Source organism: Cebus imitator, unplaced genomic scaffold (assembly GCF_001604975.1).
Source record: "Cebus imitator isolate Cc_AM_T3 unplaced genomic scaffold, Cebus_imitator-1.0 Scaffold215, whole genome shotgun sequence".
Classification (NCBI taxonomy): Eukaryota; Metazoa; Chordata; class Mammalia; order Primates; family Cebidae; genus Cebus; species Cebus imitator.
In genome coordinates, this window is record NW_016107530.1 from 571,224 (window position 1) to 597,556 (window position 26,333).

General features: G+C 53.5%; 2 protein-coding genes across 7 annotated transcripts in view; one reads left to right on the plus strand and one right to left on the minus strand.

Moving 5' to 3' along the window:
* The window catches only part of VSIR (V-set immunoregulatory receptor), a 26,976-nt gene extending 9,641 nt beyond the window's left edge, over positions 1-17,335 (plus strand). The window contains exons 2-7 of one of the 2 annotated variants that reach the window (XM_017548841.2): positions 3,715-4,143; positions 4,821-4,877; positions 9,845-9,952; positions 12,290-12,317; positions 13,156-13,349; positions 13,527-17,335. In XM_017548841.2, coding sequence (XP_017404330.1) covers positions 3,715-4,143; positions 4,821-4,877; positions 9,845-9,952; positions 12,290-12,317; positions 13,156-13,349; positions 13,527-13,564 — 854 coding nt within the window. In that variant the 3' untranslated portion in view covers positions 13,565-17,335. Of the gene's footprint in view, positions 1-3,714; positions 4,144-4,820; positions 5,414-9,844; positions 9,953-12,289; positions 12,318-13,155; positions 13,350-13,526 lie in introns of those variants that run through there. The other variant, XM_017548840.2, reaches the window with a different exon arrangement.
* The window catches only part of CDH23 (cadherin related 23), a 420,778-nt gene that overhangs the window by 52,257 nt on the left and 342,188 nt on the right, over positions 1-26,333 (minus strand). For all 5 annotated transcript variants that reach the window (XM_037745824.1, XM_037745823.1, XM_017548835.2 and 2 more), the window contains 3 exons: positions 25,636-25,764; positions 24,473-24,601; positions 23,505-23,732 (listed from right to left, as the gene is read on the minus strand). In XM_037745824.1, the coding sequence (XP_037601752.1) occupies positions 23,505-23,732; positions 24,473-24,601; positions 25,636-25,764 (486 nt within the window). The remainder of the gene's footprint in view (positions 1-23,504; positions 23,733-24,472; positions 24,602-25,635; positions 25,765-26,333) is intronic.

Genomic DNA, 26,333 nt, shown 5'->3' on the forward strand with positions numbered 1-26,333 from the left:
ACGCACCACCATGCCCAGCTGATTTTTTGTATTTTTAGTAGAGACGGGGTTTCACCGTGTTGACCAGGATGGTCTCGATCTCTTGACCTCGTGATCCACCCGCCTCGGCCTCCCAAAGTACTGGGATTACAGGCGTGAGCCACCGCGCCCGGCCCGTTTTTCATCAGTATAGTGTTTACATGCCTGAGTTTAATTCTGACTCTAGGACTTGCTTGCTGGGTGATCATCAGTGAGTTACATAACCCTTCTGTGCCTTAATTTCTTCATCAGTGAAATGGGAATAAAAACAGTAACTTGGCTTGGCACGGTGGCTCACGCCTATAATCCCAGCTCTTTGGGAGGCCGAGGCAGGTAGATCACGAGGTCAGGGGTTCGAGACCAGCCTGGCCTACATGGTGAAATCCCATCTCTACTAAAATACAAAAAATTAGCCAGGCATTTTGGTGTGCACCTGTAGTCCCAGCTACTTGGGAGGCTAAGGCAGGAGAATTGCTTGAACCCAGGAGGTGGAGGTTGCAGTGAGCCAAGATTGTGCTACTGCACTCCAGCCTGGGCAACAGAGTGAGACTCCATCTCAAAAAAACCAAAAACCCCAAAAAGCAATACCTATTACAGCATTGTTAGATATGTCCATGAAGCCCTTAGCATAGTGCACAATACATGCCGTGTCTTCTTATTACGGTTCTACCAAGATCCTGCGTTACTGAAGTCCCCTCTGCTCCAGGCTTTGAGTTCATACCCTCTGGAACTCTGGAACTTTAATCCAACCACTTTCCCTTTCTGGGTCTCTGTGTTTCTGCCTGAAAAGAAGACCTGCATCTTGCCAAAGAAGTTCTGAAATCTCTGCTCACCCTGACAATGACTTTCCAAAAATCTGGGGCTCCGAGACTCGGCTCTCTCTTATATGTGGGCAGAGCGAATGTGTATCTGTCCTCCTCACCCTCCAGGGCCTAAAACTCCACTCCTGCAGACATGCCGTTTGGGGCTTTGCTGCCTTCGGAGACTTTCCTATAAATACAAGTACCCCGGGATCAGATCACAAGTTATTAGTCATTCACACCTTAGCAGGAAAGATTTTAAGATGGCTTCTCCATCCCAGTGTGCTTCTCGCTCCTAGTAGGGGCTTCTTGACGTGCTGAATGAATTAGAGGCCTGTCTAGCTCCCAAGCACCAAGCACGGACTACTCGCATGGCACTTACAGAACACTTCATGTAAATTATTACTAACCCTTGCCTCAAGTCTGCCAGGGAGATGTTTTCATTTCTGTTTTATAGTGAGGAGTCGGGGCTCAGCATCTAAGTGGCTCACAGCTACTGGTCTAATGCAGGCTGGCCTCCCTCTTAACTGAGCAAGGCTTTCAGCTCTTCCAGTGGGCCTAAGCCTGCTGCCGAGGGTTCTCTGGGCATTAAGGGCAGGGAAGGGGCATCTGAAGGAGGATGTGGTGATATCTTGGTTCTGGGCAATGCCCCTGGCTGGGGCAATGAAGAGGATATATCAGTTTGGATTCTGTACATAGTTCTAACCTTCCTTCCCTCTCTGCTCAACTCACAGCAGCCTGAGATGGCATTTAAAATAAAAATACCTCTGGCCAGATGGGGTGGGTCACACTTGTAATCCCAACACTTTGAGAGGCCAAGGCAGGAGAACTGCTTGAAGCCAAGAGTTCAAGACCAGCCTGGGCAACATAGGGAGACCCTGTCTCTACAGAAAATAAAAATAAGTTAACCTGATATGGTGGCATGCACCTGGACTCTCAGCTGCTTGGGAGGCTGAGCTGGGAGGACTGTTTGAGCCCAAAAGTTTGAGGTTACAGTGAGCTATGATTATGCCACTGCACCGTAGTCTGGGCAACAGAGGGAGACCCGGTCTCAAAAACAAATAAATAAAAATAGGCCGGGCAGGGTGGCTCACGCCTGTAATCCCAGCACTTTGGGAGGGCGAGGCGGGCAGATCATGAAGTCAAGAGATCGAGACCATCCTGGCCAACATGGTGAAACCCTGCCTCTACTAAAAATACAAAAATTAGCTGGACATGGTGGCACGTGCCTGTGGTCTCAGCTACTCAGAAGGCTGAGGTGGAAGAATCTCTTGAATCCAGGAGGCGGAGGTTGCAGTGAGCCGAGATTGCACCACCGCACTCCAGCCTGGCAACAGAGCAAGACTCCATCTCAAAAATAAATAAATAAATAAATAAATAAATAAATAAAATAAAATAAAAATAATACTAATGTATAATAATTGTAGCTATCCCTCAGATGTCTGTAGAGGGCATTACAGCTCATGTCTCGTGTTCTCGTCTTTCCCTCACCCAGTCCTCTCACAGCCCTGTGTTATGGCCAATAATTTTGTCATTGCACAGATGAGGAAACTGAGGTTCATGTAGCTAGACAGAAACATGGCTGCTGGCCCATATTCTGTTTTCAAAAGCTCATGCTTTCGAGGGTCAACCCAATTAAATGCTGGAGGATAAGGCAAAGTGGACCGGGGATTGCTTCATTTGCTTAGTGAAAAAAACAAACAGAACTAAATGTTCTAAGGTTGGCTGGGATTAAGTGCATGGATGAGATGACCTTTGATGTCTTCTCTGTCCTGGTCCCTCAGACACTTTGGGTTTTCCCATTTTAACACTCCCTTGCCTAGGACACCTTTTTACTGGTTGGAATCCTATCTATGCACCAAGTCCAAAGACCCTCCCTCCTTTAGTAAGTCCCTGAGTGTCCCCAGAAGGCTGTTTTCTCCCTCCTCTAAGTGCTCTGAGGGCTGGCACTGGATTGCCTTTGCCATGGGGTTCTGCTGTCGTGAATGCAGGCCTAGTCTGCTCAACGGGAGGCCATGTATTCAGCATGTTGGTGAGATGCAGCACCTGGCCCAGGCCGTTCACACCAGCTCTAAGGGCAGGGAAGGGGCATCTGATGCTCTTGCTGCTCCCTGGTAAGGAGATGGGAAATCATGTTCAGTCCTGGGAGTGGGAAGGGGCAGAGCAGTTGACGGCCTCTACTGAGCGGCCAAGGACAAGGAGCTGCTGTTCCAAATAGCCTTTCTGCTCCCCAACCTGCCTCCCACCTAACAGGCTGGGTGCACACTCTACTGGGAAGAGAGACACACCCACCTGCATCGCTGTCCTCTGAGTCTCTCCCTGCCTTGTCCAGCATCCAGGGTCACCCCTAGTTGGGGAAGCTTCTGTGGCTCCCCCACGACAGCCTAGAATGGAGTGGGGTTCATGAACAAATGCAGAAGCTGGCCAGGTGTGGTGGCTCACGTCTGTAATCCCAGCACTTTGGGAGGCTGAGGCGGGCAGATCGCAAGGCCAGGAGTTTGAAACCAGCCTGGCCAACAGGGTGAAACCCCGTCTCTACTAAAAATACAAAAATTAGCTGGGTATGATGGCGCACTCCTATAATCCCAGCTACTCAGGAAGCTGAGGCAGGACAATCGCTTGAACTCAGGAGGCGGAGGTTGCAGTGAGCCAAGATAATGCCACTGTACTCCAGCCTGGGGGACAAGGCGAGACTCTGTCTCAAAAAACAAAAAAACAAACAAAAAAAACAACCAAAACCCAAAAAACAAATGCAGAAGCCAGGCTTGGGGACGTCAACCAACGTGTCCCGGGCCTGTGGCTGGGGAGTAGCTACGGCCGAGGTTCTCCCTGCTCTGGGAGCACCAGGAGTAGTGCTGGCTCAGGCAGGTGACAGGGCTCTCCTCTCTTTGAGCAGGTCCGGTGGCAGCCTTCAAGGTCGCCACGCCGTATTCCCTGTACGTTTGTCCCGAGGGGCAGAACGTCACCCTCAACTGCAGGCTTTTGGGCCCTGTGGACAAAGGGCATGATGTGACCTTCTACAAGACGTGGTACCGCAGCTCGAGGGGCGAGGTGCAGACCTGCTCAGAGCGCCGGCCCATCCGCAACCTCACGTTCCAGGACCTTCATCTGCACCACGGAGGTCACCAGGCTGCCAACACCAGCCATGACCTGGCCCAGCGCCATGGGCTGGAGTCGGCCTCTGACCACCACGGCAACTTCTCCATCACCATGCACAACTTGACCCTGCTGGACAATGGCCTCTACTGCTGCCTGATGGTGGAGATCAGGCACCACCACTGGGAGCACAGGGTTCACGGTGCCATGGAGCTGCAGGTGCAGACAGGTGAGGGCATCCTGCACATGGCAGCTGGGGAGTGTGCAGGGCTCCTGTCCGATGGTGTGACCATGCTGACACTGCTGGGCAGAGTGTGAGGCTGCATGGGTAACACCGGCACTCCAGGGAGTGTGTGGGTGAGATGGGTGGCCAAGGGTGCGTAGAGTGTGGGTGTGTAGTTAGCTGGAGTGGGGAGAGGGAGGGTGTACCTGGCTCCATCTGTGACAGTGAGACTTTTTCATGTGTGAGACTGTATGTACCTGGACTGGGAGTGTGCCTGCTCATGATGACATAGTGGCTGCCATGGGTATAGGCATCAGTGGAACTGATTGGTGCCCTGGGGCATGACTCAGTGGATGGCTGAATGGCTGTTGGGAATATATTTGTGTGTGTGTGTCTATCTGCCTGTCTGTTCAGGTGAGAGTGCAAGGGCCCATGGTTCAGACAGAGGTGTGGGTGCCGGCGGGTACCCACATGCACCTGGGGGTGGCATGAGAATGGGCAGGGTTAGAACATGCCAGGGTACGTGTGTGGGTGCACATGTGTGCAGGCTGCCACTGGGCCAACACTGCCAAGTAGGCACTAGCGTGAGAACCTGCGGCAGGAGGGGGACACTGGCCTGGACGAGCCTCCCTGGCCACCTAGGCCTGACACCCACCTAAAGGCCCTTCTGTTTGTTCCCACAGGCAAAGACGCACCATCCAACTGCATGGCGTACCCATCCTCCTCCCAGGAGAGTGAAAGTAAGGCACCACTCCCTTGCCCCTGCTGGGCTCTCTGTTCTCTTCTGTCCTCATCCTGCACCCAGACCCTGTTTGGAACTCTGGCCTCGTCAACCCCCGGTCCTCCTCCTCTGCTGCTGCAATCCTTTCTGCTTCCTCCTCGAGGCGGTCTCCAGAAGCGCATTCCCCTTCCATCTGCTCTGGAGTCTCTGCTCTTCTTGACTCCCTGGAGTGGCTGCGCCTTGGCAGTGACCTTTGGTCAGGGGAAGTGCCTCACCACAGGTACTGGGTGCCCCAGGCAGCTAAGTGCTGCTCTGCCCACCAGCCTCCTACAACTTGGGAAGGCTGGGGGTTCTCTTGGCCTAGGATTCAACTACAGATTTCTGTGTTCCGTGTTTCTGTGTTCTTCAGATGTTCTGTGTTGTAGGGGAGGGAGGAGGAAGAGGCTCAGGAAGGGGAACAGAACTACCTTTCCTGAGTTCCCACTGTGTGCCGGGCACTGGACTAAGTCCTTTTAAGTGTTATTATCTCAGGAATTTTTTTTTTTTTTTTTTTTTTTTTTTGAGACACAGTTTCACTCTGTCCCCCAGGCTGGAGTGCAATGGCTTGATCTGGCCTTACTGCAACCTCCGCCTCCCGGAATCAAGCAATTCTCCTGCCTCAGCCTCCCGAGGAGCTGGGATTACAGGCATGCGCCACCATGCCTGGCTAATTTTTGTATTTTTAGTAGAGAGGGGTTTCACCATGTTGGCCAGGCTGGTCTCGAACTACTGACAAGTGATTTGCCTGCCTGAGGCTCCCAAAGTGCTGGGATTATAGGTGTGAGCCACCACGCCTGGCCTCACTGATTTTTTTTTTTTTTTTGAGAAAGAATCTCGCTCTGTCACTCAGGCTGGAGTGCAGTGGCACAATCACAGCTCACTGCAGCCTCTAACTTCTGGACTCAAGTGATCCTTCTGCTTCATTCTCCCAGGTAGCTGGGACTACAGGCATGGACCACAGTGCCTGATGAATTTTTAAAAATTAGTTTTGGGGTGAGGCATGGTGACTCATGCCTGTAATCTCAGCACTTTAGGAGGCTGAGGCAGGCAGGTCACTTGAGGCCAGGAGTTCAAGACCAGCCTGGCCAACATGGTGAACCACTGTCTCTACTAAAAATACAAAAATTAGCCAGGCATGGTGGAGGGCATCTGTAATGCCAGCTACTTGGGAAGCTGAGACATAACAGTTGCTTGACCTGGGAGGCAGAAGCTGCAGCGAGCCGAGAAGCACCACTGCGCTCCAGCCTGGGCGACAGAGCGAGACTCTGTCTCAAAAAAAAAAGTCATTTTTGGTAGAGATGGATTCTATGTGGTCCAGGCTGGCCTTAAACTCCTGGGGTCAAGTGATCCTCCCATCTTGGCCTCCAAAGTGCTGGGATTACAGGCGTGAGCCACCATGCTTAGCCTCAGGGAATTCTTTTTTTTTTTTTGAAAGGAAGTTTTGCTCTTGTTGCCCAGGCTGGAGTGCAGTGGCGCAATCTTGGCTCACTGCAACCTCTGCCTCCTGGGTTCAAGAGATTCTCCTGTCTCAGCCTCCTGTGTAGCTGGGATTACAGGCACTCACCACCATGCTGGGATGATTTTTGTATTTTTAGTAGACAGGGTTTCACTATGTTGGCCAGGCTGGTCTCGAACTCCTGACCTCAGGTAATCTGCCTGCCTCAGCCTCCCTAAGTGCTGGGATTACAGGCGTGAGCCACTGTGCCCGGCACCTCAGGGAATTCTTGTAAGAACTCTGTGAAGTAGGGATCACTATCTTCTTTGTTTTCATGGAAAGAGAGTCCCAGAGATATACACTAACTTGCCCAAACTCACATAGCCCAGAGGAGCATAGCTGGGATCTGGCTGCTGGCCTGCTTAGCTCTGCTTACTCACCTTCTTCCCAGCTTAGGGCAATCCAGTGGGTAGCAGGCAGCCCCCAGTGCCTGCTCAGAGAGGTGCCCCACACGGTAAGGGGGCACTGCGCTAAGGGTGCCTGGCACTGAGAGGCTGGGTGAGAATACCCAGCAGCTTGGAGACAGAATGCAAGGGCACCTCCCTCTTCTGAGAGGATGTCTTGGCTTTCACAGCCCTCTATACCCAGTATATGTCAGGCATCCAGTGCGGACCAGCCCCTGCTAGGCCCTGGAGATATCAAGGCATCCAGGAGGACATGCACAAGGACCTAAGCTGGAATGGGGAACAGTTAAACCATGGCCCCAACCAAACCCTAAGTCAAAGGCTGCAGTGACTTTTCACTCAGACTACCCTTTTTTCAAACCAACAAACAGGCCAAGAACAAAATCAGAACATGCATTTTGGTCTGAGCCATGTTGGCCAGGCTGGTCTCGAATTCCTGGGCTCAAGTGATCCACCTGCCTTGGCTTCCCCAAGTGCTGGTATTACAGAATTGAGCCACTGTGACCAGCCCCAGCCCCAGCCTCTTAATGTTATCCTTGGGAAGTGAGAGTGTAGCTTGACTATGAAATAACATGAAAGTACAAGTTGGCCTGAGGCAAGGGAATGAGACTAGAGAAGTTGGTGCCCAAGGAGCTCCCGCATTGCTGAGGAGCCGTGGTTTCTTGGTAAGCTCAGAGAAGGGGGCCAGGCAGCTCATCTCCTTGTGGACCTCTTCCCATCCCCCAAACACAGCAGAATGTGCTGTCTGCTTTCACCCAGCCTCCTTCCTGGGAAACCAGGCAGCCCAACGCTCAGCAGCGGAACTCCCTCCTCCACATATCCCCGTGGGCTACCAGGCAGGCCCCAGACAAAGGCTGCCTGAGCAGGCTAGGCCCCTCCCATCCCACTCTGCTGTGTCAGGGCCTGGCACACGCCTCAGTGTGGTGACGGCAGCTACCTCTGCCAGCACCTGATCACCTTCCCAGGATAAGCCTGGCTCTGAGTGGTGAGTGAGCATGCCTGACCTCTGTGAGTGCCAGCCCAGGCATGGCCATGCTTGGGGGAGGGGGTGGGGAACTGTAGCATGGCTGAGCTCGCAGAGATGCCTATGGCTTCAGAGAACAGCTGGACCCACAGACCTGTCCCCAAACCTCTGCGCCCCACTGCCCCAGTCTCAACTCAGCCCAGGGGGTAAGGAAGTGAAATTACGACACGGAGGGGAAATCTCTACCTAGGGACGCAAGTTAGGCAGGGATATCTGGCCAAGCTCACCTTCCAAAGCCAGATAGGGAACAGGAATCAGTGAGCACCTGGCAAAGCTCACAAAATGCTGCTTACTAACCGTCCAGAGGAGACCTGCTTTGATCACTAGAAGGGAGTGCTTTGCAACCAGCTTCTCAAATATTGCCCACGATAAGGTCCTTTGATGGTTTTGAAATACTGAGGTGTCTGGGTTATAGAATGTCTTCACTTTCAATATTCCACGTCAAAATGCAGCCTTGCTAAGATCTGCAGGGAACCTGCTGTAATGTAGAGCGGAACTTGCTATGTAATTAGCATAGCAACTGTTCCTGTACCAGTGGGTGCTTCTAAAGTGCCTGAAAACAGTTTGTACTCATTTGCGGTATGAACAAACCTCCTGAAAGCTTGTTTACACCATCGGATTGTGGAGCAAAACACACACAGCCATTATTCCCAAACAAATAGCGCAAAGGCAGCATTTAGACCACAGCCCATCTACCTCTCAAAGCTCTTTGGGGCGAAGTTGACACTGCGACAAGGTATCCCATCCCATCTTTTGGCCCCGGGAAAGGCTAAAATTGGGAAGGAAATGAGTTTGTGTTGGTTGTAGTTCCGAGGGCACGTCTGCTCCCAGCTAAACTCCTGCAGTCAGCAGATGGCCTGAAATAAATCAAACCTCCCCATGCTGCTGCGATGGCGAAGCGGTACAACCTTTTTGGAGGGCAATTTAGCAATAGACTAAAAGAAAATGCACATACTCTTTCGCTCAGCACTTTGACCGCTAGGAACTTACTTACAGATGTACTTGCCAATGAGCCTGGATGCATGCACAAGTTCATTGCTACATTATTAGTTATGCTGAAAATGGAAACAACCTGTCTACCCATAGGGCACTGTGTCAATAAATTTAGTGGGAGCGATGTGATAAAAGCCCAAGCAGAATGGGGTAGGTGAGACAAAGAGCTGTCCAAGCTGGTGGGAAAAGCATTGCCATATGATCGTGTATCTGCTGTATGTTCAGGGAACATAACTAGGACCACAACACGAAGGCCGCAGACAGTGATGATCTCTTTGGAGGGGGTCTTGGTACAAGGGGAGGAGGAGATTGGAATATTTTTTAAACTTGTCCTTTTTTGGTAATTTATTAAGTTTAAAATTGAAAAAACATTGGATAAGGATTCACGTTTTTCTAGGTCTCACCCCAGATGTTTTCCCTGTGACTTACGTGGTGAGATCAAGGGGTGGTGGGTTCCAGAGGCCTCATCCCAGAGCTAAGGGGTCTCTGGGGTGAGCTGGGGCTTTTTATCTATTATGGTAAAACATATATAATGTTAAAGTTGCCACTTCAACCATTTTAAACCACCAGTTCAGTGGCATTAATTACACTCATGATGTGTAATCGTCACCGCTATTTTCTAAACTTTTCATTGCTTAGGCTTCTTTTGACCTTGAACTCTGTGGCGTGGGGTCTGCAAAGGCCCTGCTTTCCCTTTTCAGGGTATAACCTGTAGCCAAGAGTAGTCCAGTTGTCCCTTGTGGGCCGGGATGAGGACTCAGTTCCCTCTCTTGTATGAAGCTGACTCAGCTGTAGGTGACAGGCCTTGCTTCTGTGTGCTCCAGGTGCACATGGCAGCAGGCATGGGACTCTCTTTGAAAGGAGAGCCCCATACCTTCCATGCTTCTGCAGGTCGCTGGGGGTCTAGCTGTGGGACTCTGGGGGCGGGTCCCCCTGCTGCCTAGCCTTCCCTCCCCTCTCTGTGTCTCACTTTCCCCTCGGAGGAGCAGTGAGAATGGGGCTTTACCTTGGCTACCTCTCTGCCCTTTCAGACATCACGGCTGCAGCCCTGGCTACGGGTGCCTGCATTGTCGGAATCCTCTGTCTCCCCCTCATCCTGCTCCTGGTCTACAAGCAAAGGCAGGCGGCCTCCAACCGCCGTGAGTATCCCTAGCTGCCTGGGGTGGGTGGACGGTGTGAGTAACCTGCTCCAGCCCCCAGCTCAGCCTCTGGGGTTGGCAAAGGCATGATGCAGGCACAATTCCTTTCCATTTGCGAGTTGGGAGCTGCTGCACTTTGCCAGGAGCTGGGCGAAACCGCCGAGAAACAGGCGGCATGCCATTTCCAGGGGCCCGAGTGCCCACCAGCCTTTTTGGCTCCCAGGCAGGGCTGGCTCTGCACTCAATACAGGTCTTCTGAATGATCATACAGAGTGGCCCAAGTTGCTGTAGAAAAATGCTGCCACTCGGAGATCCTTGGGGGATCTGCTTTAAGGTATGGGTGTGCTTGTTTTGTAATTTGCAGCAATTGTTGGGACAAAAAATGACCTTTGGAGTGTCAGAAGTGGATAGGGTCTTAGAGATAACGTAGCTCAACCCTTTCTTTTTCCAGATGAGAAAGCTAAGATCAGTGGGGTTACGTAACTGACCAAATGTTACATAACTTAGTGAGTGGCAGAGCTAGGACTCGATCTCAGAGCTTTCAATGCATGCGCTTTCCAGGGAGTAGAAGTCCACCAGATAACAAAAATGCTCTCACTTATTCCTCATTACCACTCCAAGAATTTGGTCCTACCATGGTCCCCATTTTACAGATGAGCAAATGGAGGCACAGAGGGTTAAGTAACTTGCCTAAGGAACCACACAGCAAATAAGTGGTGGGGCTGGACTTTAAGTCATGGGCACAGACATCTTTTACCTCCCACCCTCCCAGTCCAGGTGACAGTGCCCCTTGCCTGGTACCTGACCCCGCCCATGAGTCTTGGTGTTAGTCTGAGTCCTCCAAGAAGGAGCTAGGGAGTTTTTTGTCCTTGTCTCCCCTCCCTGGTCTCTTCCCTTCTGCCTGGTTAGAGAAGTAACTGAGAAAGGATTGCTCTGGCACCAGGTTTTTGGCTCACACCTGATTTCCTGTGGCCGGCCCTTAACAACTTCCATCCCTCCCTCCCCTCATTCCTGGGGTCCCTACATGGAGCCCCACAGTGGGTCGCTCAGGGGCTGTGGCCACCTCACCTTTGCTCTCAGAACTCCCCTGATGCTCTCCTAGAACTCACCACAACCTACCTGCAGGAATACCCATGGCTGGGGGTGGATAGGGTCAGGTAAAAGGCTTGGAACAGAAGAGGAACCCCAGGTAGGAGGGCAGGGGGAGTAGGTATTGCTGTGCCCTGGTGGAAGGCTGGCTCTGAGAGTGTGCTCAGGAATAAGGCTCTCTCAGGAAAAAAAGAAAAGGATAGGGCTGGGAGCCTTGAGGAGGGCAGCTTGCTGCAGAGGCCAACAGGTGTGGATTCCCATCCTGCTTTAGGCGGAGCCTCACTTTCCCCTGCTCTAAAATGGTACCAACAACCCTCACCCCAAAGGGTGGTGGGGAGAATGAGATGAGGGAATACCCATGTGCACCCCCACAAAGCCTGGCCCACGAGTCGACCGTAAACAATAGCCACGATTCGAGTCGATTTCAGGAACTTTTGGGTAACTTCCCTGTGTTTGTTCTGTTGTTGTGCCCCTCCCCCGCCATCTGTTTCCCCATCCTCATCAGTAAGGCTCCTTAAAACGAGAAGCATCTGTGGGAGGACATGGGGTGCTGTGCAAAAGAGGGAAGTTGGGGTCACTGCACCTAGTTGGTGGCCAGTTTTGGGGGTGGGGTGTCCCAAGACTGGGCAAGTGTCAGCAACTTGGAAGAGAAGCAGAAAGTAAGTGAAATGGCTGGGACGTGACGGAGGACTCGCACCTTGTAAGATTTCTCTGCGAGATGTTCCCTTGAATGCCACCCTATTAGCCAATGTAGGGATGGGGCAGAGAGGACCAGGAGCCCTCTAATTAGGAATGGACCTTATACCTCCCATCCAGTAGGTCATGGCTAAAACCAGAACCGGGCAAATGTTCAAACCAAGTGACATCAGCTAGCAAATTCAGGAGCCAGACCTTTGGTCAATACTTAAATCCTGAAGGTCTGACGCTGTGTAAGTCAAGTCATAGGAGAAAGCGCTGGCTGCCTTTGGCTTCCTGATGGCAAACAGCGCTCTTACATGCTTGGAAAATGCAGATAGAGTTTCATTTATCAATCGTCAAAATGGGTCCTTCATGGAGGCCCCATCTGCTAGACAGACACGCAGATCACTGCTGGACAGCGCCCGTGTGAACAGAAATGGAGTCTGGGGCTGGGCAGGGTCCTCCTGGGCTCACTCCTGTTCCCTGCAGGGCATCTGCCAGCAGAGGCAGGGATGTTGTGTGGGGAAGCCTTCCCTTTCGTGACCAGCTTCTCTGTCTGTCTGTCCCTAGGTGCCCAGGAGCTGGTGCGGATGGACAGGTAAGGGCCATGGAAATCTTCTTGAGAAAACTTCCCAGGCCAGTTGTCCAGGAGGAGATACTTCTGTGCAGTAGGGCCCCTGTTTAGCCGCCTAGTGCAGCTGTTCAGAGTCTCTGCCATCTGCTGCTGAAGGCTGCACATCTGTGCGGATTGGCTGTTCTCCTGCCACCCCCACCCAGTGGGCTGAGCTCTGATTCTGTCAGATGTGTCATGCACCCACCTTCAGGTCTCAGTGGTCAGCCTGAGCCAGGAAAGGGACAGAGAGGAAGCAGCTGATCTGGAGCAGACAGTGAAACATGCAAAGGAGGCCAGCAGGCCCAGTCCCAGCCACACCCCTGGAGCTGCGCCTCCTGCCCGCAGAGAACTCCAGGAAGAAAGCCTGTCTGCAACCCAGCTAGCATCTCAGGTTGCAGCGGTATTCAGAAGTTATCCCACTCCCAACCGGGAAAAGAAGAGAACCCCTTCCCTCAGCTCAAGACAGGCTTTGGGGATGTTCGATCCTCATGCAATCAACTCTACTGACCAAAGAGAAACTTGTCCCCAAATTCCTGAGGCTGAAGTCCTGGTTCTGATTTTCGGCTTCCTAGCCGTGCCCGGGGCTGACGGTCAGACCATGGGGAGGAGCTGGGGTCTGCTCTGGTGGGCCCTAATGCCCTCAGCTCAGGGCAGGTGGGCAGGTGCAGCTCGTGGCCATTGCTCTGTGGGTCTGGCTCCTGCCTTCTTGCTTGGGGATGGGAATGTAGGTGAGAGGAAGGAAAGAGAGAAAAGCCGCAGGGAGAGAGGGCAGAGCTTATACTCCAGGCAGCACAGATGACCTTCCATTCTGATTCTGTGGCAGCAACACTCAAGGGATAGAAAACCCTGGCTTTGAGGCCTCATCACCCACCCAGGGAATACCCGAAGTCAAGGTCAGGCACCCGCTGTCCTATGTGGCCCAGCGGCAGCCTTCGGAGTCTGGGCGGCATCTGCTTTCGGAGCCTGGCACCCCCCTGTCTCCTCCAGGTCCCGGGGACGTCTTCTTCCCATCCCTGGGTAAGTGTTTTCTGATCTTCACAGCACCATGACCTGTAAGGTCATGGCCCCATGGCCTGCAGGGTGTCAGCCTCACTCCCCACCCTCCCTGGGGAGTTCTACAGCCTCATGGAGTGGGGTTGAGGGGTGAGGGACAGAGGAGCTCCCATTCACTTTGCTTCTTTTTCTTTTTCGCAGACCCTGTCCCTGACTCCCCAAACTTTGAGGTCATCTAGACCATCTGGGGGACAGTGGGCCGTTGTGACTGGGTCTGGGGCAGGTGGTTTGAGCCAGAGCTGGCTCTGTGAGTGGCCTCCTTGGCCTTGGGCCTGGTTCCCTCCCTCCTGCTCTAGGCCCAGATGCTGCGACATCCCAGAAGCCCAGACCCTCAACCCCTCTGGATGCTACATGGGGATGTTGGATGGCTCAGCCCCTGTTCCAAGGATGTTGGTATGCTGAGATTCTCCCCTAGAGACATGAAATTCACCAGCTACAGATGCCAAATGACTTACATCCTAAGAAGTCTAGAATGTCCAGCCTTGCAGCAGCCTCTCACTCTGAGACATGAGCCTTGGGATGTAGCAGCATCAATGGGACGAAATGGACACTGGGCCACCCTCCCAGGCATGAGACACAGGACATGGGTGGAGAGACTCCTTCCCCATGGCTGCCTTGGCTCCCCCATCTTGTCTGAGGCTGCTCTTCAGTCAGACTCCCTCTGTGTACCATGGTGGCTCTGGGACCAGGCCTGCCTGACCAGTGGCCATCGCCACCTTCCCCAGCTGCCTCCTACCAGCAGTTTCTCTGATGACCTGTCAACAGGTTAGCCAATCTGGGGCTTCCACTGCCTGCATTCCAGTCCCCAGAGCTCAGTGGTCCTAAAACAGGAAGTACATCTTGGGGCATGGTGGCTACTGTGAGCAAATGGTGTCTTGGGCAATCTGAGGCCAGGCCAGATGTTGCATCACTCACCGGAGATGGCGGTGAGGGAGGTGGGTGGGGCCTTCTAGGAAGGTGAGAGTAGGGGGCACCTGTCCCCGCCCTCGCCATCCCCTATTCCTGCTGTTCATTGTGGGCCATAGCAAGGGTGCCACAGAATATCTTGTCCACCCTGGGACACTTCTGAGTTTGAAGTGGGATGCTATTAAAAACTACATGGGGCAACAGGTGCAAACCCTGTGGATGGATTGTAAGAGCCAGTTAAATCCGCACTCTGCTGCTCCTCCCACACTCCCACCTTCCACTCCATATACTAAGCCTGGTGGAGTCTTCATGGCAGAGAGACCCGGCCAGGTGGGGGTGATGTTCTCCCATCTCCCGCTTGCAGGCATGCCCTGGATTTGTTTTTATACACGTAGGCAAGGATAGTCCTTTGTGGAATTGTGAATGAAGGATTTTAAAGCAGGGGAGGAGAGTGGGAGGCATCTCTGCACACTCTGGGAGTAAAACAGGGAAGGCAGTGTCTGAGCATGGGGAAAGGGGAGGTGGGGCTGGGCAGACCCTCTCTAGCATTGAGCTGGGCATGGGTGCTGAACGCCAGGATTTGGGGCTAGGCAAGGGGCCAGCAGGCAGGGAGATGTCCACCGAATTGCTTGGAGGGTCAAGGGGATGGGAAGGGGCAGCAACTCTAGGCTGTCTGGCAGCAGTGAGCCCTGGGCCTGTGACTACAGCCAGGGAGCCCCACCGGCACACATGGCCCTGCCTCCAAGTCCCCCGCTTAGGCCCAAAGGAATGGGCCACTGAGGGCCTCCTGCTATGCCTGGGCTGGGCTGGGGGCCTTGAGGAGAAAGTAAACACAGGCCTGGAGATGGGACTGACACTCAGGTGGCCAGAACACCCAAACCCTGGCTTCTCCTTTGTCCCTGGGCAGAGAGGGGGGGACCCCTTCTTTTATTTCCTCTGCCACCATCGATGCTTGATGCCAGCTGCCACAGGAAGAGGGTGCTGGCTGGGCACAGTGGCAGACACCTGTCATCCCAGCACTTTGCAGGGCTGAGGTGGGAGGATCGCTTAAGCCCAGGTGTTCGAGGCTGCTGTGAGCCGTGTTCAAGCCACTGCATTCCAGCCCGAGGGACGGAGCAACACCTTGCCTCAAAACGAATTTTAAAAAGAAAGAATGAAGGAAAGAGAGTGTGTTTTTGACAATTTGCAGGGCAGGAGTGGGGATGAGACGCCTGCTCCCCCTGGAGTCGAAGGACAAGCCCACAGCCCAGATTCTGGTTCCCCTAACTCAGGAAAAGCGTGCCCTGTCCTTTAGGGAGGCTGGCCTGGTCCCAGCACTCAGCTTCTGACCTCGAGGCAGAGAAAACTTCTAAGAATTTGGCTGCCAGACCCCAGGCCTAGCTGCTGCTATGTCGAGAGGGAGGCGGCCCGCAGTAGAGCAGCCGCCACACTTCCTCCCCAGCTTCCTCTGGTGCGGCCCTGCCCTCTCTTCTCTGGACCCTTTCACAGCTGAACGCATCTGGGCTTCGTGGTTTCCTGTTTTCAGTGAAATTTACTTTGAGCTCCCAGTTCCATTGTCATCCATGGTCACAGGCCCTGCCTGCAGTGTGCTAGGGACACCATGCCTGCTGCTGCCAGGGAGGGGCAGGCTGCTGAGTCGCCTGGGATGGTGGTGCCCCTGATGCCAGCCCTGGTGGCTATGGGCTGGGGTGCACAGGAGAGCTGGGTGTGAGAACATGGCGCCTCCAAGGGGTGGGAGGAGCACTAGGGCCTGGGGAAGGGCGGGGCTGGGGCAGGAGGCTCCTGGAGCGCTGGATTCTTGGCCCGGTGCTTTTAAGAAAAAATTCAGTGTTAGGAGATCAATCGGGAATTAGGGGCCATCTTACCTATCTCCCGACATTCACATTTTAATAGAGACTTCCTGCCTTTCTTCCCTCGCAGGGAGAGGCTGAGGGAATGGAATTGGAAGCACCATTAAGAGTGGTTTGCTGACGCAGCCAGGGCTGCTCGGCACTCCCTAAAAACACACCATGGAGGCCACTGGTGTCTGCTGGTGGGCAGGCTGGCCCTGCCTGGGGGAGTCCGTGGCAATGGGCACTGCGGTGGGCATGTGGGAGCCCTGGGACTGCTTTTCAAAGACTCCTGCCTGGTTGGAGCTCCTGCTCCATGCAGCAGCGAGGGCCTGGGCAGAGGGGCTGATGCCTGGCCTTCTTCAGGGGGTACTCCTCGGTGGGTAGACTTGGAAGGATCAGTGGGGCGGGGGGCTGCAGGGGTCTTGCCACCACCCTGTACCAACTTGGCCCCTGGGGTCCTGCGTCATGAATGAGGCCCTCCTGGGTGTTGGTTGGGGCACCCCAGGGCTGGCCTGACTGTGCTGGGGGCTGGGGAACCGCAATGGGCAAAAGAGGAACTGGGGTTGCTAACCAGGACGCTGGGAACAAAGGCCTCTTGAAGCACAGCCACAGCCCAGCTGAGCATGGGGTCCAGCCCACAGACAGCACAGGCCACCCGGCCCATTCCCTGGGCATTCCCTGCTTTGCAGTGCTGCTTCTCTTCACCTCGTGGATGCTACGTTGCCCTAACTATCCTGTGAGTTCCGGGAGGGCAGGGTCCAGTTACAGCCTGGCTTTGGACCTTGCTGCAAGGCTGATAACTGACCCATACATAGCTTCTGGGTCATGCGCTGCCCCAGATGCCAGGTTCTGTTCTTAGAACCTCTCTCAGTGGGTGGGGCCCCCTCTGACTTTCCATCAGCTCCAGCTCCCAGCAGCTTTGTGTGGGACTGGTGGGAACTCCTCAATAACAATAATGCCCTCACCTTGTACATCGCGGGACAAACATTTGTGCAGTCCATGGGACAGACATTTTTTTTTGTAATTCTCATCTATTGTTACGGCTTTCTGGAATATGTCAAGAGGGATTCTGAATGATCGATATAGCTTAGTGAGAAAGTGACAAGATAGATAGCAGTGTCCGCCTCAGGCACAGGAGAGGGAGGTGGCCACGTGTGTGCTGTCTCTTGGCCCTTTCTGTTATAATACTTGGTGCTTTCCAACACACTTTCACATATGGTATTACTTGTTTGATCCACCCCCTTCCCTGAAAATTTTGGGTGGTTTTATTGCTGGCATTTAACATGCAGGGCAATAGAGGTTCTGAAAGGTCTGTGTCTTGTCAAAACAAGTGAATGGTGGAACTAAGACTAAACCCTGGGTCTCCTGCTCTCTCTTCACTGAATGGAGTGGTATTATGGGCCAGGATCTGGCTTGGCCTTCCCCTTGGACTTGCCTAGAGCACATACCAGGGCTCTGGGAGATGACCTTGTGCCCACAGGTCCAGGGCTCCACTGTACTGGACACCAGAAATGTTCCTATCTGTGCTCTGCCTGCCCTGGTCTGGGCCTTCTCCTGGGTCCAGAAGACCCTGCTGCTGATGGGTAGCCTCCTTCCACATCAGCTCCTGGCAACTGTGGAGCCAGAGGACTCCTGATAGGCACAGTGGCCCAGGCACCCCTCTTGCTTGCATTAGGGGATGGGGAAGGGAGAAACCCTCAGCAGCTGAGCCCCAGGTGCTCTCGGAGGAACTTAGCCAGTTGCATGTGCAGCATTTAGGCAACTGCAGAACATCCCTCAAGAAGCCAGGCCAAAGGAAGGGTCTGGATGTTCTTGTGCTGGGTCAGGGAAGGCCAGCCTCCTTGGTGCCACAGAGGGCGAGGGCCAGGCTGGGATCTTCTGATCTCATGCCAGGGGAAGCAGAGTTCACAATAGCAGCAGGGTCTAAGTCTAATAAACATAAGGGCCCTCTGCCCTAAAGATATGAGGTGCACTGCCAAGAGTAGTGTCCCCAGCTCATAGGCTGTCATGGGGCTGCTGTGGGTGACTTGCATACCAGAAGGGGGCGGTGGGAGATTTCTGTCCTTCTGCCTGGATAGGTGACTTCTGCAGGTCCTCACTAGCCTGAGAAGCCGGGGCATCTTATCTGGAATAGTATTATCTGCTGGCTGCAATTCATGGGGCGGGGAGGCCATGGTCAGGCCCTCCCTCCCTCACCATCCCACTGCCAAGTGCCTCTGAGGCTGGGCTAACTCCTGACCTCCCAGTTGCCTTCTGTCCTTCCTCCCTGGGCCCAGCTCTTCCTCTGCAGGGACCTCCCTGAGAACCACTCTGACCCTTCCCCCAAGCCTGGCCTCTCTGCCCATGGCCTGGAGCCAGGCAGGGGCTGAGGCTGCACAATGACTTTCCCTGGCTGGGTGGCACCCACTGTGTGGCAGGCCTGGGGCTGTCCCGGATACCCCTTGCAGCACAGCTGTTCCGAGTTCGGGTGATACGGGCTAAGGCAGGGCAGATGTGGCCTAGGCTGTTTGCAGGAATGTCCAGCTCTCAGGAAAACTGGGGAGAGGAAGTCCAGGGAAAAAAGCAGAGACGGAGGGACGCAGAGAATTTCTCTTGGCTCTGGGGAGGGTCCTAGCAGCCAAATCCTAGGCCCCCTGCTTAGGGAGCCTCATCTTTCAAGACAGAGATGCAAATGATGCCTCCTCCAGAAAACCTGCCCTGGCTTCCCGGCTCCTAGTACTCTACCACATCACAGCGTCAGCCCTCCGTTACATGTCACAGCATCAGCTCTCTGTTACACGTTACACGGCGTCAGCCCTCCGTTACGTGTCACAGCGTCAGCTCTCTGTTACACGTTACACGGCGTCAGCCCTCCGTTACGTGTCACAGCGTCAGCTCTCTGTTACACGTTACACGGCGTCAGCCCTCCGTTACGTGTCACAGTGTCAGCTCTCCATTACACATCAGCTCTCCGTTACTCCGTTTGACTGTAGGCTGCTGGAGGGCAGACCAGTCCCTGTAGTATAAGCGTGGCACATACTTAGTGTTAGATGAACAAATGAATGAATCTCTCATGCCCTTGTCCTCCAGCAAGGTTGGTCCTGAGCCAGTGAAGGCTGTCTTGAAGCTAAGCAGATAACTGCAGTGGGAATAAAAAGATGGCATATGGGCCTGCTGGGTTTCTCTGGGATGATCTGTGCAGGGTAGCAGCTGCTCTCTCACCCATTAGACTGTGGCAGCCATTCCTGGAATCTCAGGGTGGTTGGCCGCATGCTGCTCAGGCCTCTGCTTGCTCTAGGAGGGGCTGGAACAATGCTCCTTCGTCACACACACATCCAGTGAAATCTGCCCAATGGCAGAGAAGGGCCCTGCCCTTGAGGCTATTCATAACCCTGAGGGGTTCACTGCCCAAAGGTGAGAGTCTAGTCAGTGGAAGCAAATCTTCAAGGGTCCAGTGCTCCTTGGAGGCAAGCTACCCTGGTGGGCATTGTGGGCTGCAGGACCCCTGCTTGCCAGCTCTGCCCCATCCCCACCTTGGCTCAGCTAAGCCTGGAGGCAGTAGAGGGGGTTCTTGAGAAGGTGGTGTGATCAGCCCCCATGGTAAGCCCCACACAGACTGTCCTGGGAGGATATGGAGATAGAGAGCCCTGAGCCTAAGCTACCTGTGGCTCCCGGAACCCACCCCTGATGATTGCTTGCTCTTCAGCCTGTGTGCAGGCTGAACCCCAGAATATGCTTCTTTCTTGGCTGTGCTAACCAAGATTGACCAACAAGACTCTGCCCAGGTGTCACCTCCTCCAGGAAGTCTTCCCCAAGCCCTTCTCAGTGCCCCATTGCATGCTGGTGTTCTCATTGCCTCCCTTACTGAACTGCATTTCTTCAGGCCACAGACCACATTGTCTTCTATAGATATATCTCTACATCTCCAGTGCCTGGCACACAGTGGGCATTTAGGGAACAACAGCTGAATGAATGAATGAATGAATGAATGAGTGAATGAATGAACAAATATGGCTTAGTGCTAGTTTCTCAAACTATGTTCTTATGGTCACTACAATTCTTTACTGAGGTGTCCCCTGCAAAACCCAAATGTTAGGAATATTTTCCCCTCTTGGAGAACCAGGGGGATAACATTGAAGAGGGATAGATTCTTTTCAACTTAAAATTGTTTTCCTGGCTGGGCATGGTGGCTCATGCCTATAATTCCAGCACTTTGGGAGGCCAAGGCAAGCAGATCACAAGGTCAGGAATCAAGACTGTCCTGGCCAACATGGTGAAACCTCATCTCTATTAAAAAATAACAAAAATTAGCTGGGTGTGGTGATGTATGCTTGTAATCCTAGCTACTTGGGAGGCTGAGGCAGGAGAATCCCTTGAACCTGGGAGGCAGAGGTTGCTGTGAGCCGAGATCACAACACTGGACCCTAGCCTGGCAATAGAGTGGGACTCTGTCTCAATAATAACAAAAATTTTTCTGTAAATCTTTTGAGTTGGTACCTGTTGCTGTTTGTATTACAGTCTGGAAGAAAGCTTCATGGTTCAGCCCAGGAAGCCCCATACATATTCCCCTGGAGATGAATGGCCTCAAGGTCACTGGTCCTAGTCATCCTGAGGGTATTTTCTGGGGCTTCAGGGAGCAGAGCTGGTGATGATCAGGATGAGCAGGGCTGATGCCACCCAGTTTCCCACACCAGGGAGCTAGTATGGGCCGAACCCTGCTTTAAGGAGAGCCAGAATGTCAGGGGCTGAAATGTGAGGAGGTAATGCTTATGGTCCCCAAGGGGCTGGGATGGGTCCTTGCAGAGGGTTTGGCCAGCAGATGGAAACACTTTTTAGCCATGGGGACCAATCCCAAGATTTTAAAGGATTGCTTGGATAGTGGCCCATGCATTCTGAGTGATTAAATGTGGCTGGGGTGATTTTCCATTTCTTCAGTTCCTATTTATTCTGGGGACCCAAAGGAAGTCTGATTTTGCCTCTAAACTGCAGGGTCTTAGAATGTTATGGATCCCACCGACGGCCTCCCTGGGAGATTTAGGACTGTGGGGGTGGGAGTGGGGGTGGGGAGTGGGGGTGGTATGTTGATTGGCCTGCGTTAGCATTGGGGATGGCAGAGTGGCAAATGCTGTCAGATGCCCTCCCCAAATCCATTCTCTACCTCTTCCTCACTGACAGACACCTGCTTTTGTGTGGGCAGTGATATATCTGATCCCCAAGTAATATGCCGACCATGATAATCCTGTCCCTCATTTTTCCTAACCTCCCTTGCAGCTAGGGTACCCGTGTGAGCCACTTCTGCCCAAGGAGACACAAGTAGCACTCTGGAGGGTGGTTCTGGGAAACCTGCTGCTCTGCTGATAAAAAGGCAGAAGCAGCTGCCATAGCTGTTTGTCATTCTTTTGTCATCTTCCTGCCTGGATGCTGACTTGATGCCTGGAGTTATAGTAGCCACCTCGAAACAATGAGGGAAAGGCCAAGAAACACGAGCTCCGACATCACTGAGCCCGAAATCAACATTCTCTGTAGAATTTTTGCTCTGTGGGAAAATGCATTTTGATTCTTTCTGACTCCACGGTTCGGTTCCTGTTGCTTCACAAGTGCTATTAAAGAGATGACCAAGATGAAGCCAGGAGCAGTTGCGGAGCGGTTATGTCGAAACGGGGTCCTTCCATGTTAAGACAATAAATGATACCCCTTTCTGCCCCAGCCCCACCCTGTCCAGTGAGTGATGCGTGTCCTATAAATGTGCCCCTCTTTAGCCCACTGGGTGTGACTGGCTGAGGTGGCTAGTGATGACACTGTGCAGCCGTGGGGCTAAGGATGCCCACAGGGCTGCCCAGAGTCAGTCCCACTGCCCAAACTCCTCAGAATGTTGTGGTGGGGGTGGGGGGGGTCCCTGGATTGTTGGCCCAATCCTAATTCCTGGGATTACTGGACCAACATCTCCAGATAAGCTCCAGATAAAGAGCCCTGGCCAGACCTGATGTGACCCCGCCTCCCACAGTGCTGCTGTCAAAGGGGAGGGGTCTGACCTGCTGTGACAGGGACAGAGCTGAGACCTCATTTGCAATCAGGGTCCTTCCAGATCACAAAAGTGTCCCTGAACTCTCACCTTCCTGCAGCCATACCCTTTGCAGTGTGACTGTCGCTCATTCCTTCAAAAGGTAGAGTTTATGTCCCCATAACTTGAGTCTGGGCTGGACTTGTGACTTGCTTCGGCCAACAGACTGTGGTAGAAGTGACCTTGTGGCAGTTCCAAGCCAGGGACTCAAGAGGCCTTGCATGCCTCTGCTGTCTGTTCTGGACACTTTCCAGCCCCACAGAAACAGGCACGGGCTAGCCTTCTAGAGGACGAGTTGCCCCTGTCATCCAGCTGCTAGCCAGCCGACCCTCAGAAGCACAGAGCCCTGCTGACAGGCAGGTGCCCAGACACAAATGCAGGAGCCCAGCTGAGACCAGAAGAAGCACTCGGATAAGCCATGTCCAGATGGCCAGCCTGCGGAATGAGCACGACGTGGTTATTGTTTTACACCTCTGTTTTGTTTGGTTTGTCAGGCAGCACGATTGTGGCAATAGAGAACTAATAACAGTCCTCTTCCTCCTCATGGTTTACCAAGTGCTCCCACAGACATGAGCTAATTTGATTCCCCAAACAACACCTATGAGGTAGCTATTATCAACTTTTTGCAGGTGACAAAAGCAATATGCTGAGAGGTTGACTTGCTCAAGATCATGCAGCCGGCCACAGTGCTCCTGACTCCAAATTCCCTGCTCTCAGTTTATAAACCACTCCCAACACAGCCTGTCACCTCCTAGAGATCTCCATGCAGCCCCTGAGGCCCAGAGTCCTTCTCTAACCTTGCAAACTTTGAACGTTGCCTTGGGCAGTGGCTCTGTTCGCTGGAGAATCATTGTGAACGCAGACACCAGTCCCTTCCCACCCTGACGCGTTGTGACAGCATGCCGCACCACACAACGTACGGGAAGGGGGCCAGAGAGGCACCTTTTCCGTAAGATAGCACTATACACATTGATGTGGCCCCGCAGTGCATAGCTGGGCAAGTGAAGTGGGGGCCAGGTTCATACCCGCTTGTTCCCTGGGCCAGGCCCTAAAACAGCGGCTCATGCTGTACCACCCCATAGAGCTGCTCTGTGAGAGCAGAGAGGACGCAACAGACCGTACGAGTAGCTGTAAACGCGGGCAAACCAGCACCCCAGCTTTGAACGCAACAGGCCTCCATAAGGGGAGTCCATCTTGGGCAGACAGACGAAAGGCACAGTGAAAAGTTGTCCAGATTCGCCTGCCCCATGGAATTCCACCCCACCCATCTTGTTCCCCTCACTCGGAGGCGGAGCTGCCCCAGCCCACCCGCTCCTCCCTGTGACCACACCCACGGCTTACTGACAGGGTGGGGGTGCCCTCGTCCTCCACAGTGACCACCAGGTGGTAGAAGCTCTGGCGCTCGCGGTCGGGCGGGGCGGGCCGCGTGGCGATCTCACCACTGATGCGGTCCATGCGGAAGGTCATGTCCTGGTTGCCCTCGGTGATGTAGTAGGACAGGACACTGTTGATCCCGATGTCACGGTCAGTGGCTCTCACCTGGACCACAGCAGTACCTCCACCCACGTTCTGGGAAGAGAGCAGGAGGGCGGTCATTCTTGATTCAAGGGATTTGGGCACAGTCTTGCGCCTGTTCCTGTAGCCCAAAGGCTCCCCCTGTGCCTCCTGAAAGCTTTGCTGCATCTACCCTGAAGCAATGATGGAGATCATAAGGATGACGACAGCGAACATTCTGCGGGCACCTCCGACCTGCTGGAGCCCGCATTAACTCACTGGGTCCTCTCTCCAACTCTGTGAGTTTGGTACTGGCATCATCATCCCTATTTACAGATGAGAAAACTGAGGTGCAGGGAAGGAATGTATGCAAGTCCACACAGCCAATCAGTGGGCTGAAGCGAGGGAGTCTGGCCTGAGAGCTAAACTCTGGCCCCATGCCATCCTGCCTTCATGAATGTCCAACCTGGTATGATACCCAACAATGCCAGGGCAGATTGGTGTGGCTCAATCTTATTGCTGAATAATAAATACATTTTTTTAAAAAGCAAGCTCCCTGGGTAAACCTCAGTTTCCTGTCTGGTGAAAGGCAACTTTCTTCTTTTCCTCTTCTCTCTTCGCCTCTACTCCAAAAAGATACTGAGTTCTAGGATCCGGGCTAGGCATTGGAGATAGCATTATGAATGAGTCACAGTTCCCAGACATGAGATCTGAGGAGCCGGTGGGCCAGGCAGACATTAAACAGGTGGTCCATGGTTGGCTCATGCTCATGCCCCCTGGATGTCGAGCTATATGGGCCCCGGGGCTGCCCTCACCTCATTCACACTGACATTGTATCCAAAGGGACTCTCGATGACTGGAGGGTTGTCATTGACGTCCAGGATGGTCACCTGCAGGATGTGGTCCTTCTTCCGTGGAGGGGTGCCTCGGTCAGAAGCCACAACCTGCAAGGAGGAGGGCAACTGGAGTCAGGGCTGAAGGGTGGGGGCAGGATCAGGAATATGGAGTCCAAAAGGGCTGTGCACTCAGTGGGGAGCACTTGGGAAGGCAAAGAGACTCACTGATCACCCCTGGGTGGCCTGGCCAGCCCTGGGCTTTCCCCAACGCCTTCACCTTCTGCCCCATGCTGCAAATGATTCTTGCCCAATCGTCTTCTGACTTAGGATCCTCATTTGGAATCTGACTAGCATGTACCCAAGCCTTGATCTCCTGACCTACCCCTGACTGTATTCTGGGCTGTGACAGCCTTTGACGGTAACCCTGGGCCTGCAACCTGACCCAAGGCTCTTGTCTTTAGCTTCAAAGGCCTCTGTCCCATGCACGCTGTCCCATGATCTCTGGCAAACAGGGAAAGAGCCTCAAGTAATATTATCAGCAATGAGCTGGAACCGTAACCATAGGCTAAGCCTGTTCCTGGGAGCCTGGATACAGCCGTATGTGCTGCAGGAGGTCAGCCCCCTGCAGAATTGGAGCCCCGAGGTCCCCAGAAAGTCCTCAGCAAACATCCCAGCCATGGCAATTCTGCACTAATCATAGCCTTTGTGACTCCTCACACCTGTACCTGTTTCTTTCCTCCACAGGGCAGGCCAGATGGGGAATTTTTTGTACATTACACAGGTAGGGAAAATGAGGCCCAGAGTTAATAACCTGCCCAAGGCCACACTGTATTTGTAGAAGAGTTGAGGCTCTCCCAGCTCCACTAGGCTCTCCCTCGTCCTCCTGGCTCTTAACAGCAGGGGCAGACACTTCAGCTGCCTACTCCTGGGTATCTAAGGTCCCTCTGGGGTCTCCCTATCTTGGGTCAGCCTCACTGTGCTCTTGGCCCTTAGGGGCGCAGCTGGCCCCATGTTACTTGGTGACAGCAGGGACGCTGACCACCGGGATGTGCTGCTGGGCGAGTTCTCTCCTGGACGGTCAGTAGTGACCAGTGTAGGCACTGAGCCAGTGGTCTCTTGGCCCAAGGGAGGTCAGGCCCCACCTTGAGGATGTAGTGGTCCAAATCTTCTCTGTCCAGGGGCCTGGCTACAAACACTTCACCAATAGAGTCATTGGTGGTGACGATCTCAAAGGCCCCTGCGATGTTACCAGAGGCCAGGGAGAAGACCACCTGTGGGGAGAAGAGAGGGTGAGCGGTGAGGAGATGTGGAGGAGTGCCAGCTAGGGGGACTGCCTGGTCCTCCCCTGCCTACCTGGACCCTCTGTTCAGCAAGGGCATCTGGGAGTACAGCATTTTATGCAGAAGTGATTCATCTCCCTCAAAATGGGGGTGCAGGCCCATGGAGGCAGTGTAGCACCCGTGGAAGGTTCCTGGGCCTAGGGGATGTCAGCATCCTGGCCTGGGAGGGTGGGGCATGAGTCCTATGGCACTAATGTCTTCCCAGGGTAGAGGGGATTTTGCTCATGCTGCTGGGGTGAGCACGCGCTGGGGCGTTACCTGGACTCTACTTGATTCTTAGAGCAACCTTGACAAAAAGCAACTGTTCTCCTCAGTTCACAGAGAGGAGGCTCAGAAACATGAAACAACCAGCCAAGGTCACACAGCTTGCAAAAGCCAGAGATTTGAACCCACATACTTTTGTCCCCAAAGCCAGCATCCCTCCATCCCCCAGAGTATGCAAGCCATGCTAACACCTGCAAACACAAGGCCCAGTGCATGGAACAGATGTGAGCTGTGTG